This window comes from Carcharodon carcharias, chromosome 10, assembly GCF_017639515.1.
Source record: "Carcharodon carcharias isolate sCarCar2 chromosome 10, sCarCar2.pri, whole genome shotgun sequence".
NCBI classification, from domain to species: domain Eukaryota; kingdom Metazoa; phylum Chordata; class Chondrichthyes; order Lamniformes; family Lamnidae; genus Carcharodon; species Carcharodon carcharias.
Genome location: NC_054476.1, coordinates 34,683,669 through 34,701,518, shown reverse-complemented (window position 1 = coordinate 34,701,518; position 17,850 = coordinate 34,683,669). Strand labels below are relative to the sequence as shown.

Sequence of the window (17,850 nt, the reverse complement as noted above, 5' to 3'; positions counted from 1 at the left end):
ATTTACAAGTTCAGTCTTTCAGGTGGTTTCCTGGTTCGTGTGGAACGTTGCAGCTCCACGACTTAAGATTCTTTTTCAGGAACCACATTCTCTGGAGCTGCATGAACATCAGGTACCTCAGTGGGCACTTGTGGTTCAGTGTCTTCCACGCTGATACAATGAGTAAAACAGATTATCTGTTATCATATTACTATTTGTAAGACTTTGCTGTGCACAAATTGGTTGCCATGTCTCCATTACAACAGTGGCTACACTTCAAAAATACTTGAATTGAAAAACAATTAATTCATTAGAGCCTCCATATTAAATATCCTCATTACAGCATTTCCTTCAATAAGTCATGTAAAATTGTTCAGTACTGGCGACCTCTCAATAGCCTCATTCAACTTTGACAGAATTCATTTTAACCCTTTCATGTGTTATTTCAGATTATTTTACCATTGTCAGGCATGACTCAGTGTTACTAAACTCACCTATGAGTCAGTAGGTTGTGGATTTGGGTCCATGCCAGAGACTTGAGCACACAACCTAGGATGACAAAAGAGGGTGGGACTGATGGAGTGCTAGACCGTCAGGTAAGATGTTAAACCGAGTCCCTGTTTGCTCTCAAGCATAAACATAAAAGATCCCATTGTCACTAGTTTCCTGAGGAGCAGGGGAAAGTTCTCTGGTGCCCTGGCCAATATTTATTACTTCACCAAAAACCAGTCACTATAAACCAGCTGTTTGTGGGAGCTTGCTGTGCACAAGTTGGCTGCTGCATTTCCTACAACAGTGAGGCCTCTTTGAAAGTGCTTCGTTAGCTATAAAGCACTTTTCGTACATCCTGAGCTGGTGAAAGGCACTGTAGAGGTCCTAAAGAAGTCCTTTCCTCCACATTGAGAAGGGACAATGCACCAGACTAACACAGCACTAAAGAAAATCTGAAAATGAAACATGCCAAACTGAAAATGTTTACTGACACTAAGCTGCCCCCATGGGAACAACAAGTACAAGTGGCCTTTTACTCACATTTTATACACAGTAGGCTCAGAACAGGAAGAATGTCACAAGTCTAGAAGCTTTGGATGTGTGCTGATTTCTGTTCTGTGAGAGGCAGATCAGTGGAAAGGAACTTCTAATCCCAGTAAATACCAGGAGTAGCTAAAGCTGGCTTTCTTACCATTGAGACATGGCTTTGAACTAAATAGCTGGGTTATATTTAAACCGTCAACGACACAGTATGGCCATTGGGATACTTTAATACACTGCTGTATTAACGTGGATGTGAAGTGGCCTCAGAGGCTCTTCCATGGTAGTTTAATTTGAGATTCCAACTCCTGAACCAAGGAGGAAAAAACCTAACTCCCTACTGGCTTAAACGTCCTCCAGCTCATCAACCCTCTTAGGTCTCCACACTCCTCCCCTGTCATCACCCCACCACTGGTGGCTGTGCCTTTGGCTGCTAAGGCCCTAAGCTCTGGAATTCCCTCCCCAAACCTCTCTGCCTCACTACCTCTCTCTCCTCCTTTAAGACTCTTAGAACTTAGCGCTTTCACCTGTCCTAATATGTCCTTATGTGGCTCAGCATTAATTTTTGTTTGATAACACTCCTATGAAGTGCCTCAGGGCACTTTAAGTTAAAGGCACTATGTAAATGCAATAAATGTTGTTGTTGAACAAGGAAAACATCTGGCTGTGCTTGGTGACTGTCACAGTAAGCCATGGAGATTGGAAGCCATATCCCTTCTCTCCTAACTTTCCCACCTTTTCTTGAAACAAACATCAACGACTTTTGAAAGGCCCGTCCCATAGGTGTTAAGTTGCCCTTTAATACTTCGTCCGTGTGTCAAAGCTCACGTGCATCCCTTTATAATGATGTACTCATGCTTTTGACATTCTAATATTGGGTGCATTGCAGCTGAAGTCACCCGATTAGACTTCTAGCAGAAGTCATTCTAAAAGCTATCATGAGCAAGAAACATGACCAATTTTCCTTCCCCTTATCCTTGGTCAGGCTGTTGCTGTGAGGAGCTTCACCTGCCAGACCAGTGAGCAGCCAACAGCCTCGTGGGTGGCACAGCTGCCGATTCCCTCCCCTTCTCTCTGTCCTGGATGATCAGCAGCTATGAGCACCGGAGGCTGCACTGCCAGTAAAACAGACCAGGCCTGAGCTCAGAAACTCAGTGCTGAGTCAGCAGTTAAGAAGAGTCGCCCAAGCGGGGGAGAGGAAGCGATGACTGATTATCTGCCACAGCACAAGTTACATAAAAGGTACAGCACAGAAACGGGCTGTTCAGCACAACCAGTCCACATGAGCCTCCTCCCATTCTATTTCATCTTATCCCATCAAAATTTCCTTCCATTCCTTTCTCTCTCATATGCTGATCGAGCTTTCCCTTAAATGTTTCTAAGCTATTAACCTCAACTACATCCTGTAGTGAAGTTTTTCATATTCTCACCATTCTCTGGGTAAAAAAATACATCAAACAGCTGAACATATTTAATTCAAGTCCCCGCGAAATTTTGTTAAAAATCAAGAAGCATCTTGTCCAGGGTTTTCATGAAAGTCTGAGCAATGTTTTTTTTTTACACAGTTTGCTGAGATTTTTTTGGGTGGGGAAAGAGGAGGATGAATCAGTATGGTTTGGGTGTTGCACATTGGAGTCTGAGTCAGACGGTTATGGGTTCAAGCCCCACTCCCAGACTTGAGCACACTGTCTAGACTGACAGCTCCCAGTGCAGTATTGCAGTATTGGAGCTGCTGTCATTTGGATGAGAAGTTAAAGCAAGGCTTGTCAAAATATTCATGCTAACCTATTCCTGCCACGGCTTAGTTGGTAGCCATCTTGAGTCTGAGTCCAACCTTTGTGGTTTCAAGTTCCATTGCAGTGACTTGAGCACAAAATTCTAGCTGACACTCCGAGTGCAGTACTGAGGGAGTGCTGCACTGTCAGAGATGCTGCTTTTCAAGTGAGATATTAAACTGAGGCTCCCTCTGCTCTCTCAGATGGATGGAAAAGATCCCATGACACTATTTTGAAGAAGAGTAGAGGTGTTATTCCCGGCAACCCATCCAATATTCATCCCTCAACTAACATAATGAAAAGCAGATTATCTGGATGTTATCACAATGCAGTTTGTGCAAATATGCTGCCTTGCTTCCTACATTACAATAGTGACAGCAATTCAAAAGTACTTCATTGGCTGTAGAGTGCCTTGGGGCATCCTTAGGCCATGAAAGGTGCCATAGAAATGGAAGTCTTTATTTTCAAAGCAATAGGGAGCTCTTTCCAGTGCCCTAACCAAAATTCATCCCTCAACCAAGATCAGCTGTTTGTGGGATCTTGCCATGCACAAATTGGCTGCCATGTTTTGTACATTACAAAAAGTTACAAGACTCATAATAACGTAATGATTTTTAAAAAACACTTTAGGACCTCCTGAGAATGGTAATAATGTCCTATACATTAAAGCTCTTTCTTAGACTTATTAACCTTGCACCTCGCAAAATAAAGCTTGTCACTAAACAGTCATGTTTAAACCAAAATGTTCTCTTTTGTCTCCTGCTCCTCCCCGTACAGTTTAATTTCCAACTTCTCTACCAAAGTATTTCCCCAAAATTTGAGAAGCAGCATGCTTGAGCTGAACTAAAATCTCTTTAATTCTCTTTTTGTTTAAGAAAAATATTTGAGCTGTTCACCAAGCTAGTGGAGCAGATTTAGCAAAGTTCCTCTGTGGGGAAAACGACTTCCGTTTAATCGCTTTCAAAAGACCGAATCTTCAGGAAGAAAAGATTTATTACCTCACAGAGCTGCATTTTCTCTCTCTCTCTCTCACACATACACACACAGTCTACTCCATTTAAATCAGCACTTTTTGAAGGCAATGCAAATAAGCACAAAAAAAAACACACCCATCAGCCAAATAGCCTCAACCCCAAGAACATTACTGCTAAACTTGGTTTACTTTTCCTAATTTCTTTTCATATAGGAGCATGAGTACAGGAGGCAGCCGTCCAGCCCCTCAGACCTGTGCTGCCATTCAATTAGATCATGTCTGATCTGTGCCTTAGCTCCATTTACGCACTTTGGCTCTGTAATCGTTAATACCCAATGAAAGTCAAGTAATCTCAGTTTTGAAATTTTCAATTGACTCCCAGATTCAGTTTTCAAGATAGTGTTCCAGATTTCCACTACCTTTCTTTTGTTTGAAGAAGTGTTTCTTGATATCACCCCTGAGCAGCCTATCTCTGATTTTAAGATTATTCTCCCTTGGTCTGCGCTCCCTCCAGCAGAGAAAATAGGGTAAGAAACTATCAACTTCATTAATCAACTAACACACAACTAACTTTGATCAGTGACTTTTAATCTTCCATTTGTGAGGGAACACACACTTGGTCCTTCCAATGCTTTGTAAATTGAATGCAAATCACACATTCAAATTAAGCAATGGAAATAAAAGGGCACCAGGGGGCATTTTGTGCTTTGAAATCGCAATGGGATTGAAACAGCTTTGAATTAAAGAGTAAATTGTTCTGCCGGAGTGCAAGTACATTTCCACTAACTGCATAATGACTCGGTCTTTGCAAGAGCAACTTGCCTGCTGCAGCATCTCTTCAGTTGAGCTGAGTTTCAGCTGATGTTCCTCCAGGCAAGCCTCCAGGTCTCTGATCTTCTCCCCTTGGGCCTCCACCTGATCTGTTAGGACACTCACCTATCATCAGGAGAAAGCGCAGAAAGAAAAATACACACTAAATACTATTAAAAAGCAAGGGCCTCAAATTAACCTCAGCTAAGCGGAAAAAAAATTGCTCTTAAACTTAACAATTGTAAAAAAAATTTGAACAGAAATGTCATCAGGCTTTCCGGCCTGTAGCTAACTTTATAGGAGTTCCAATTTGAGCTTGTGAGTAATAATTTTAAATGCCTGTCTGACTCAAAAGTAGATGAGGAAGTAGAATTACTTGAGTCCCAATTGGGCCTATTAACTTACGCCTAGCTCATTTGTAAAGATCCCTGCCTATCACAGAGTTCTTTCGTAACCTTGTACAGGAATGTGGAACCTGGGTAAGTGCTGAGGTTTGCACCCAATTCACTGATAAGATTCGCTTCGGGTCCAACTCGGAGCCAAACAAGCCACAACTTGAAACAGGAATGCAAGTTAACAGCAAACAACAAATATTAGCATCTCAAACTGCTGGCACTGTCCCAGCAGCACATCGTCCAACAGTGTGAAAGGTTATAACACAAGCTTTTCTTTTTAAATATCTACTCGTTGGTTGCACATTGTTGCATATTTGGGAGAGGCAAAAATCCATGTGTGTCATTCAGGTGAAGTGGGGTTAGTGGGTGAGAGATAATTGGGCCATGGTCAGACATTAGTAACTGAGTCCCCACTTTTTCATTCTGTCCTCATTTCATAGTATCCTAGGTTCTTGTAGCACTTTATAAATCCTCATGTTCACATTTAAAATGGCTATGTAAATATGACACTGTAGCACCTCCACAGGGCGGAGGGTGTAATTACAACAAAAAGAACCATCCATCACTTCATCTGATACAGCACAGAAGGAAGACCATTGGGTCCATTGTGCCTGTGCCAGCTCTTTGAAAGAATTATGTAATTAGTCCCACTTACCCTCCTCTTTACCCATAGTCCATTTTTTCCTCATCTGAAGCATTAATCCAATTCCCTTTTGAAAATTACTATTGAATCTGCTTCCACCATCTTTACAGGCAGCACATTCCATTATAAATGTGGCTTTGAGAATTGATAATTGGAAAAGAGTTAATGGGCAGATGTGAGGTGCTTATAATAATAAATATTTAACTCAGATCACTACCTGCTGTTTCCAAAAAGAGGGAATTTCCACCATTTAATAGTGTCGGCTTTTTAACTGGGGTTGACAGGTCTTAGCAGATCTGTAAGCTCAGGTTTCTGTTCATCTGTCATCAGATTTCTGCACATGTTGACTGTGAAGCCTTTAATTGGCTTGAAGCAGGCTTTCCACCCCCATTGGAGTGGAAGTTTTGCCTACAAGAGCTGCCAGCCAATCAAACGGGTGGTAACACTTGCCCCAGCACTGCTAGAGGGAGAAGTGGCCATTGCTAGGTATGCATGCAATCTCAAAATGATGAAATCCAGGCTTTCTGGTAAGTCAGGGGTTTTGCAGTGACCAAGCTGGCAAGTCCTGGCCAGAGGTGCAAGGAAGAGAGGTGAGGGGAGATGGGGGAGAGAATCGGGATCATCCGATGGACATAAGAGTTCAGGAGGCACTCACTGTTAACATGGTCCAAGCCAACTGGTGAAGCTGAAATCAAGACAGAGTTTATCTTTATCAAGAGACTTTATTGACTTGTTCAGTCTCACAGCTCGCCTCCCATTCTACCCAGTGTCCCAGCTATCCCTATTTATATATCACCTGTTTCTCTTAACCGTAACAATGTAATTAACATTAACAAACATTAACAATGTAATCAAGATGACAATAACATCCACCACTCCACCCTCTTATTCCTGTCTGGACACAAGGCCACTAGCAGACACAGTGTGGACTTTCTCTTCATGTGAAAAACCCCAGCAGTGGTGGAAGGTCCTTAATCGGCTACTTAATGGTCTCAGTTGGCCAACAGCTGAGTAGTCTGTCTGATGCCTCACCTGCCATGAGTAAAATACCTGCTTTGTGGCGGGGGATGGGCATGGGTGGAGGATGCAGGCAACAGGCATGGTTCCACCCCCAAAGAATCCAATTTTACACTGGCTAACCTGAACCCAGGATGGGGCTGTAAAATTCAGCTCGTTCTTTTTCATAAATATTGGTCTGTTGTGTAACCATTCAGAAGAAAGCCTGAATAGGAGTGTAGTGATTATGTTAGTAGACTATTAATCCAGAGGCCTGGTCTAACGGTTCAGTGCATTAAATGGAAACCCGAATAAAAAGCTTGTATCACAAATGGGTACCATGAAATTACCCGATTGTCATTAAAAAAAACTATTTGCTTTGCTAATGTCCTTCAGGGAAGGAAATCTGTCATCCTTAATCTGTCTGGCCTATATGTGACTCCAGACCCACAGCAATATGGTTGACTATTAAATACCCTCTGAAATGCCAATCAAACTGCTGCAAGAAACAATAAGAATAAAACCGACAGGCCACCTGGCATCGACCACATTCAGAGAAAGGTGAGTGCACTCATACAAGTTCACATGCAGGTGAGCAGGAAATTAGAAAGGCATATGGCATGTTGGTCTTTATTGCAAGGGGATTGATTATAAGAGTATAGAAGTCTCGCTACAATTGTATCGAACTTTGATGAGACCACAGTTGGAGTAGTATGTGTAGTTTTAGTTTCCATATTTAAAGGAAGGATATACTGGCTTTGGAGGAAGTACAGCAAAGCTTAGTTCTGAGGATGAAAGGGTTGTCCTCTGAGGAGAGGGTAAATAAATTGGTTCTATGCTCTCTGGAGTTTAAGATGATCTCATTGAAACATCCAAGATTCTGACAGGGCTTTACAGGGTAGGTACTGAGAGGTTGTTTCCCCTGGCCGGGGAATTTAGCACACAGGGGCACAGTCTCAGGATAAGGGGGCAATCATTTAGGGCTGAGATGAGGGATATGTAGAGTGAGTGGGAAAACGGAGTTAAGGCAGAAGATCAGTTATGATTGTCTTTTGAATGGCAGAGCAGGTTCAAGACGCTGTATGGTCTTCCGCTTCTGTTCCTTGTGTTCTTATGACAAACAGACACCCAAGCCGGTCAATCTTGCAATATCCTCCTTATGAACTGGGAACTTGTGCCAAATTTTGGGAGAGCTATCCCACAAACAAGTCAAGCAACAGCCTGACAGTCATACTCACTGAATCTTATCTTACAGGCAATGTTCCGGACACCATCTCTATCCGTGGGTCTGTCTTGTCCCACTGACAGGACAGACCCACCAGAGATGGCAGGACAGTGGTATGCAGTCAGAAGGGAGTGGCCCAGGGAGTCCTCAACATTGACTCTGGACCCCATGAAGTCTCATGGCATCAGGTCAAACATGGACAAAGAAACCGCCTGTTGATACTGCCATTCCTCAGCTGGTGAATCAGTACGCCTTCATATTGAACACCGCTTGGAAGAAACACTGAGGATAGCAGGGGCTCAGAAGGTACTCTATGTGGGGGACTTTTAAGTCCATCAACGAGTGGCTCGGTATCAGCACGACTGACCGAACCGGCTGAGTCCCGAAGGACGTATCTGCCGGACTGAGCCTGGAGCAGGTGGAGAGAGAACCAGTAAGACAGAAAAAACTACTTAACCTTGTCCTCACCAATCTACTTGCTGCTGTTGCATCTATCCATGACAGTATTTGTATTAGTGAGCACCAAACAGCATTTGTGGAGACAAAGCTCCATCTTCACCCTGGGAACAATCTCCATCATGTTGTGCGGCAGTACCACCATGGGATAGATTCAGACCAGATCTAACAGATCAAAACTGGGCATCCATGAGGTGCTGTGGACTATCAGCAGTAGCAGAATTGTATTTAACCACAATTTGCAAACTCAACCCAGCATATCCCTTACTTTAACATTGTGATCAAGCCAAGGGACCAACCCTGGTTCAATGAGGAGTGTAGAATGGCATGCTGGAGCAGTAACTGAAAATGAGCTGCCAACCTGGTGAAGCCACAACACAGCACTAAATGCATGCTAAATAGCAATGGGGGAGCCTGTGCTGTCTGTTCAAAAGACAAGGTTGAAGCTTATGCACCTTCAGCCAGAAGTGCTGAGTATATGATCCACCTCAGCTTCGTCAGGAGGTCCCCAGCATCATAGATGCCAGTCTTCAGTCAGTTTGATTTACTCCACATGATATTAAGAAATGGTTGAATGCACCGGATACATCAAAAGCTATGGACCCCAACAAGCTGATCAGAATTCTGTGTTCCAGAATTAGCCATGCCCCAGCAAGCTTTGGGTCTTTGGAACTCTCTTCCTCAAAATGCTGTGGAAGTAGTGTCTTTGAATAATCTTAAGGCGGAGCTAGATAGATTCTTGATAAGCATGGGGGTGAAAGGTTATCAGGGATAGGCAGGAATGTGGGGTTGAGGTTACAATCAGATTAGCCATGATCTTATTGAAAGGCGGAGCAGGTTTGAGTGGCATACTCCTGCTCCTAATTCATATGTTCGCATGTACAATACAGCGACAACATGGGCATCTACCGAACAATGTGGAAAATTGCCCAGGTATATCCCGTCTACTAAAAACAGGACAAATCCAAGCTGGCCAATTGCCACACCATCAGTCCACTCTTGGATCATTAGCAAAGTGATGGAAGTACCATCGACAGTGCAGTCAAGTGGCAGTGACTAAGCAATAACTTTATCATTCAGTTTGGATTCTGCGGGGGCCACTCGGCTCCAGGCCTCATTGCATCCTTATGCAAACATGGACAAAAGAGCTGAATTCTAGAGGTGAGGTAAGGATGACTACCCTTGACATCAAGGCAACATTTCACCAAGCGTTGCATCAGAGAGCCTGAGTAAAACTGAAGTCAATAGGAATCAGGGAAAACTCGCCACTGGCTGGAGTGGTACCTAACACAAAGATAGATGGTTGTGATCGTTGGAGGTCATCATCTCAGCCCCAGGGTATTGCTGCAGGTGTTCCTTAGGGGAATGTCCAATCATCTTCAGCTGCTTCATCAATGACTTACCCTTCATCATAACGTCATATGTGGGGATGTTTGCTGATGTTTGTACAGTGTTCAGTTCCATTTACAATGCCTCAGATAATGATGTAGTCCATGTCCATATGCAGCAAAAACTGTACATCATTCAGGATTAGGTTGAAAACTGACAAGTAACATTCATACCACACAAATGTCAGGCTATAACAATCTCCAATAAGAGAGAATCAAACCATCTCCTCTGGACACTCGATGGCATTGCCATCACTGAATACCCCAACATCAGTAGCCTGGGGAACCGTCGTTGACCACAAACTTAACTGGACCAGTCAGGCTGTGGCTACAAGAGCAGGTCAGAGGCTGGGAATTCTGTGGTGAATGATTCACCTCCCAGCTCCCAAAATGCTGTCTAATATCTACAAATCAGTAGTGTAATGGAATGCTGTCTACTTGCCTGCATGAGCGCAGCTCCAATAATGCTCAAGAAACTTGACACCACCCAGAACAAAACATCCATCCACCACCATATACATCCAGTCCCTCCTCCAACACCAGCACACAGTGGCTACATTGTATACCATTTACAAGATGAATTACAGCAAATCATCAAAGCCCTTCTGACAGCACCTTCCAAGCCCACGATCTCTACCACCTAGGATAAGTGCAGCAGGCACATGGGAACACCACTGCCTGCATGTTCCCAACCAAGTCACACGCCATGCTGATTTGGAAATATATCACTGTTCCTTCACTGTTGTTGGATCAAAATCCTGGGACACTCTACCTAATAGTGCTGTGGAAATACTTCCAGTACACAGACTGCAGTACTTGAAGGCGGAAGCTCATGACTACCTTCTCAAAGGCAATTAGGAATGGGCAATAAATGCTGGCCAGGCCAGCGATATCCGCATCCCATGATTAAATAAAAAAAACCAAAATGAATATTGGGGTAGGTGCAACACAAGTTCATGAGATTGATTCCTGGGATGACAGGGCTGTCCTATGAGGAAGAATTGGCAGAATATATCCATATTCCAGGAATTTAGAAAGGTGATCTCATTGTAATGTATAAACCTCTTGAGGACTTGACGTTGTAGGTACTGACAGGCTGATTCCCTGGCTGGAGAGTCTAGAACACAAAGTCCCAGTCTCAGGATAAAGGGTCAGCCTTTTAGGACTGAATTGAGAAATTTCTTCACTGAGGATTGTAAACCTTTGGAATTCTCTATCCCAAAGAGGTGTGAGGGATTGATAGATTTTTGGGCACTAAGGGAATCAATGGAAATGGGGATCGTGTGGGGAAGTGCTGCTGAGGTATAAGATCAGCCTTGATTTCACTGAATTGTGGAACAGGCTTGAAGGGTCATATGGCCTACTACTGGTCCTGTTACTTATATTTTTATGAAACTAAAATCAGTGAATGTGACAAAGATACAAAATCATAATCACAGCCTCATATCAACACAAGAGGAGGAGGAGGAGATCATTCACACCAGTGAGCCTGGTCCGCCATTCAATTCAATAATGTCTAATCTGCACTTTAACCAGAATTAGTCCCCTCGGTTCCTTACATCAGTTAAACTTTGGGCAAAATTCCATCGGCCCAAACACCACTTTGCTAATTTCAGGCCTTTGGGATGATGCAAATTTGAATCCTTGTAGGTAAGGTGTGGTTGTGAGAGTACTCACCTGTAGCACCAGGCACTCCCTGTCGCTCTCCAACCGTGTCAGTCGCTCTTGGCAGGTTTCATTATTCACAGCTGCACGATGATTGCCCTAAATATTAAAAACAAAAATAATCAAGCTGGTTAGAACTCCACAAACAATCTGCACGAAGGTGTCACATTATAACCCTGCAAGCAATAGTGATAATGTTCTTTGTGTTTCCATAGGCCGAGTGGTCTCCTTCTATAGTGTATTCAATCACTTTAGTGATAAATTAGATAAAACCTGAGTTTACCTCAGTACAGATTCTGTTGCTTAAATTGCCTGGACACAAGTTTGAAGGCCCAGACTGCAGTGTCGTGACATGAGGGAGCAATTCTACGACGTAAACCCAAAAAGTTTTGATTGGCCTCTACACAGAGGTGTCAACAGTGGCTCAGTGGGGAACACTTGTTTCTGAATCAGAGGTTATAGGTCAAAGCCCCAGTCAAGAGACGTGAGCACATGATCCTGACTGATACTCCCAGTGTGTTACAGAGAGAGTGCTGCACAGTCAGAGGTGCCATCTTTCAGGAAATACTTAAAGCCGCGGCCCAATATGCCCCCTCAGTTGGATGCAAAAGACCCCATGCCACTATTTCAATGAGCAGGGGAGTTCTCCCTGGCTGACGCAAAACCTGAAGTATTGTGAACTATCAAGAGGACATAAATGGGCTGATGGAGCAGGTGGACACATGGTAGATGATACTTAATGCAGAGAAGTGTGAAGTTATACACTTTGGTAGCAAGAACAAAGAGAAGCAATATAAAATAAAGGTTCAATTCTAAAAGGACAGCAGGAACAAAGACCCTTGTGTATATATGTGCACAAATCTTTGAAGGTGGCAGGGAATGTTGAGAACATGGTTAAAAAGGCATGTGGGATTGGGGCTTTATAAACAGAGGCATAGAGAAGAAAAGCAAGGAAGTTATGATAAGTAATGGTTCAGCCTCAACTGCAGTATTGTGCCCAGTTCTGGTCACCGCACTTTATGAAGAATGTGAAGGCTTTGGAGGGTGTCCAGAGAAGATTTACAAGAACGATTTCAGGGATGAATCAGCTGATTGGGGGAACTGAGACCGATCTCCTTTGAGAACAGAAAGTTGAGAGGAGATTTAATAGAGATGTTCAAAATATAATGGCTCTGGACAGAGTAGAAAGAGAGAAATTTATCCTATTGGCAGAAAGGTCAAAAACCAGAGGACGCTAATTTAAGATGACTGGCAAAAGAAGCAACAACGACATGAGAAAAACTTTATTTTTAAATGCAGTGAGTGGTTAAGGCCTGGAATGCACTGTCTGAGTGTGTGGCAGAGGCAGGTTCAATTGGGACTTTCAAAAGGGAATTGGATAAGCAACTGAAGAAAAATAACCTGCTGGGATATGGCGAAAAGGTGGGATGCTGGAACAGTAGAGCTGTTCTTCAAGAGTTCCAGCATGGATACATTGTGTTGAACTGCCACCTTCAGTGCTGTGACCATTCTATAATTAAGATGTGTGATACATACCCCTCAACAAGCATCACTCAAAATGATTATCTGGTCACCTTGGGAGCTTGCTGTGCACAAATTGGCTGCTGCATTTCCTAATTACATCAGTGACTACACTTCAATAGTACTTCATTGGCTGTATAGCACTAGGGAATGTCCTGACATTCTGGTAGGTTCTATATAGATGCAGTATTTTTTAGGATCCCATCGACTGTACCAAGATGGAGCAGGCCATTCAGTCCCTCAAGCCTGTTCTGCCATTCAATTAGATCATGGCTCATCTGTACCCCAACCCTATTTTCCCACCTGAGCTCTAATTCTCTTAATATCCATGCCCAACAAAAATCTATAGATCTTATTCCGGAAAGCTCCAATTATCCACCGGCATTCACAATCTTTGGGAGGAGAACATTCCAGACTTCCATTCTGCTTTATGTGACAAAGCGTTTCCTGATTTCGGTTTTTTAGATTATGCCCCCTTGTTCTGGTTTCTCCCAATCCAAAATTAGCAGCAGCTTTGCCTTACAATCAGATCAAAGGCCAAAGGATGTTCTTCAATTTAACCTCTCACACTCCTGTGATTAATTAGTACAGACCAAATGGGAAGTTGGGGTCAGGGGTCTGAAGTAAACACAAACCAGCTCTAAACTTTAGTTATGCCTGAGGCAGTGAAGTAGAAGATTCAGAACAGGTTAATTTTTAAAACTCCCTACAGTTTTGAAACTCAATCCGCACACTTGGACGCTAGCTAATCCGTTTGTATCAATTAACCCCAGACAGTTCATCCAACGAGAAAATGTTTTCAGTTATCATCAGCTTGACCCCTGTGGAAATCGAGGTGCATGAAGCACAAATACAAATGGAGCCTCATGAACAGAATGTTCGTGACAGCAGAACTCACTTTTTCAGGTCAGGATTTCCTCTCAGTGCTGTAGTCATCAGAATGAGAACTCTTTATGCATTAATTCCAATTAATTCCACTCCCGGTGTACAGGCAGCTATGCTTTTTTTTAACCTAAGGTAGTTTAGACACCAACAAGAGTGGCAGAGGACTTAATTCTAATGTAACACTTTCAAAAGTGTGTGTGTTGGAGGAGGGGCAGAAATGACTGACACGTCTGGGAACCCCCTGTAGATTTTGGGCCATTCTTGAGAAACCCCAGCAAGTACTGGAGCAATCCTGGGGAACCCCTGCAAATAATGACCCATTCCTGGGACCCCACCCCGCTCATGGTGACTCCTGAGGACCAACCCCCCCCCATTCCCACAAAAAATAATTGCTCACTCCTGCACTATGGCTAAGTTGGTAGCCCTCTAACTTTTGTGTCAAAAGGTTCTGGGTGCAACTCCCACTCCAGCACAAAAATCAAAGGCTGACACTCCAATGAAGGACTGAGGGACTGCTGCACTGTTGTCTTTCAAATGATAAGTCAGCCCTCCCAGATAGCAGTGAAAGATTCCTCAGCACTATTTTGAGGATGAGCAGAGTAGTTATCCCTGGTGTACTGGCCAATATTTATCCCTTAATCAACATGACAAAAACAGATTATCTGGTCATTGTCATGCTGCTGTTTGTGGGAGCTTGCTGTGCGCAAATTGGCTGCCGGAGTTTCCTACATTACAACAGTGACTACGCTTCAAAGGTGCTCAATTGGCTGTAAAGTGCTTGGAGTTGCCTGGCAGTTGAGCTTTCCTTTCTTTTTGCTTGGGGACCTCCTGAAAACACTGATCCATCTCCTGCAGTCACGGAAACACGAGCATGGTGTCTACAATTATCGACACACTCTCAACACGCATACAATTATTGACTTGGTCCTCAGACTTCTACAATTAATGATACGCGCTCCCAAACTTGACCTCTTCCAGGGAACCATGTCTTAACTGACGGTAGCAACACAAATCAACATCATTTCTGACTTATTCAGGCATACACATCAGAAATATTGCGCTGCAAGTCGGGGGAAAAAAAATCTCCAGAAATCCCCCACCCCGCTCAGGATCCCCTCTTGGGCCCTTCAAGAGTTCAGGAACTCAGGTTTGGAAACCCATGTATTAAAGTCAGCTCATTAGGTTGTGTCCTAGATTCAGAACGGGTAAAAGTGATGAATCACCAATAATGAGATCCTCATCTCACTGTGGGAAGACACAGAAGAGGCAATCCCAGGAATGAACATTACACAAAGCTAAAAACCGAACAAATATTGTCCCACAATATCTGGAAATGTCTCTTCACCAGGCTAGTGTGTTTCAGTCATGCCAAATTCTGTTTTTTCTCAAAATGACTGGACCCGAGCCTGACAATAGGTATGAATTTAAAATTATGGATTAATCCAACCGCAAGAAGCTAATGACCACAGGGCCGGCGAGAGGTGTAATGGGGCTATTCAGCTGCGAAAGCCACACTTACATGGTATCAAAGAATGCAGGGACAGAAAGAGGCCATTCAGCCCCTCCAACCCATTTCATCATTCAATTTCAACGCAGCTAAACTGCACCTCAACTCCATTTTCCCACATGTGCTCCTCATCCCTCAAATAAAAATCTATCACCAGCATTGACCACCTGGGCTTGGGGGGGAGGGGGGGTTCCAGATTTACTCTGCCCTTTATGTGAAAAGGTATTTCCTGACTTGACTCCCAAGTAAGATTGTGCCCAATTGAAACACTTTATAATTTAAAAACCCTAATTAGATCACGCTTCAATCTTCTAAACTCAAAAGAATACAAACCTACTGTAGGCACCCTGTCCTCATATAATCCTTTGTGCTCCAGTATCATTCTGATGAATCTGCACTTCACCTCTTGCAATGTCAATTTATCCTTCCTGAGATGCGGTGCCCAGAACTGGATTCAATATTTTAAACGATGCTGGATCAAGGCTCAGCATGACTGAAATATCACTTCCTTCGATTTGTAATCCCGCCATTTGTACCACAGTGGTAAATTCTCACTTCTGCAAACGTACAGCTGGCAGGTAGGAAATGTTTAAGAATCAACAAAGCAGAACTATTTACTATAAACACCAAATCAACATTACAAGCTACCAACTCCTGTCAGCTGACCTGGGTTAGGCTTATATAAACCTGAAGTAAACAAACTTCTTACCATATCTTTCCAAAAAGAACAAACTCAGGGAGTAGAAAGAGCGAGCTTGCATATAGATAGTGCCTTTCCTGACATCCCAAAGCATTTTATAACTAACAAGGTGCTTTTCTAAAATTTAGGCACTGCTGTGATGTAGGAAACGTGGCAGCCAATTCATGCACAGCAAGCTCCCAGAAACAGCGTGATGTTGGTTGAGGGTTAAATATTGATCAGGAAACCAGGAAGTAGTACTCCCCTGCTCTTCTTCGAAATAGTGACATTGGATCTTTTACATCCAGTTGAGGGGGCAGATGGGGCCTCAGTTTAATGTCTCATTAAAGATCAAGCAGAACACCACGTTTAAGCACAAAAAAGGTTATAAAGGTTTGCACAAGACAGCCAGATGCTGAGCTGAAAGAGAAATAAGGAGCGATAATGAATAGCTTGGTCAAAAAGGCTGCTTAAATGCAAGTCATGGTTAGCAATACTTTTATACACCTTTTGTGAAGTGCTTTGGGATGTTTGAGAGGTTTATAAGCTGCTACAATGCAACCTCTTTCCTAATATTGTCACGTGAAATGCATTCAGAATATCAAATGTTTACTCAAAGAACACCAAAGGAATGGACATACTAGTAATTTCGCAATAGAGAACCTTTTTAATTGAAGACAAAATAATGTACAAATGCACAATGTAATATTTAATTAATCATTTAATCCTTTTCTTAACCTCATGGCCACCTCTGTTATCTCACTGTTTATCTCATGCTCAGGCACAACATATTCCAACATTAAGAAGCAGGAAGCCATCCATTTTGATCCCGTCACACTTGGAATATTGTTCCCAACTCTGTTCTCAATATTACAGAAAAAAACAGACGCTCTGGTGACAATGCAAAAAAGATGATGTACAATAATGATATCAGAGCTGAGAGGTTGTGACTGTCAGGAAAGGCTGAACAGGTTGAGGCTGTTTTCTCTAGAAACAAGATGACTGAGGGGTGACCTGATAGAGGTTTTCAAAAAATGAAGGGGTTTGGATAGGGTAAACATAGGGATGTCGTCATGATTTGTGAAGGAGACCAGAGTAATGGCCATGAACCTAAGATAACTGCTATTCAATCCAGTAGGGAATTCTGGAGAAGCTTCTTTATCCAGAGAGTGCTGAGAATAACTATCACGGGGAGTAGTTGAGGAAAATTATATAGATGCATTTAAGATGAAGCTAGATCAACATGAAGTAGAAAGGGGGCTGAGAGGTAGTTCAGGTAGGGCAGAACCACTGGCATGGATCTAATGGGCTGAATGGCTGTGCTGTATTTCCTTGCAAATCCATCCTTCTCCTCAGCCATTCACTTTGGGATTCAGGCCATATGAAACCTTAGCATTCTTTCCAAATTAGAGCTCAGCTTCAAACCACACATCCAATTGTGCACCAGGATTCTTTACTTCCACTCCCCCAATGGCATCCAGCTCCGACAGTTCACTCTAACAGTAAACCCTCTCCACACTTTAGTCATGGAGATTAGATTATTCCAATTCCTTTCTCACTAGCCTCTTAGTTTCCAACCTCCACAAACTCCAGATAACAGAAAACAAGTTGCCTCTACCCTGTCCCTCATTCATCACTGTTTTTGATTTCTAACTCTCCTTAATGAATTAAATTTAAACCCCTCATTTTCAAATACTTCCTTTGCCTCACCATATTATTGTAACCTACTGTAGCTCACATTCTACAAATACAATTTTTTCCAAAAAGGTTACTCGCCAAGGCTTCAAGGCGACGTCTTGAAACCCGCGGTCTCTGACACCTAGAAGGACAAGGGCATTAGGTGGATGGAATACACCTGTGATTTCTGCTCCAAGTTATCCCCATCCCAACTTGGAAATATATCACCATTACTTTACTATCA

General features: G+C 43.0%; 1 protein-coding gene across 15 annotated transcripts in view; it reads right to left on the bottom strand.

Moving 5' to 3' along the window:
* The window catches only part of LOC121283058 (liprin-beta-2-like), a 312,826-nt gene that overhangs the window by 102,840 nt on the left and 192,136 nt on the right, over positions 1 to 17,850 (bottom strand). For 13 of the 15 annotated variants that reach the window (XM_041197066.1, XM_041197067.1, XM_041197065.1 and 10 more), the window contains 2 exons: positions 11,350 to 11,436; positions 4,582 to 4,695 (listed from right to left, as the gene is read on the bottom strand). In XM_041197066.1, coding sequence (XP_041053000.1) covers positions 4,582 to 4,695; positions 11,350 to 11,436 — 201 coding nt within the window. Of the gene's footprint in view, positions 1 to 473; positions 529 to 4,581; positions 4,696 to 11,349; positions 11,437 to 17,850 lie in introns of those variants that run through there. The other 2 variants (XM_041197074.1, XM_041197071.1) reach the window with 2 other exon arrangements.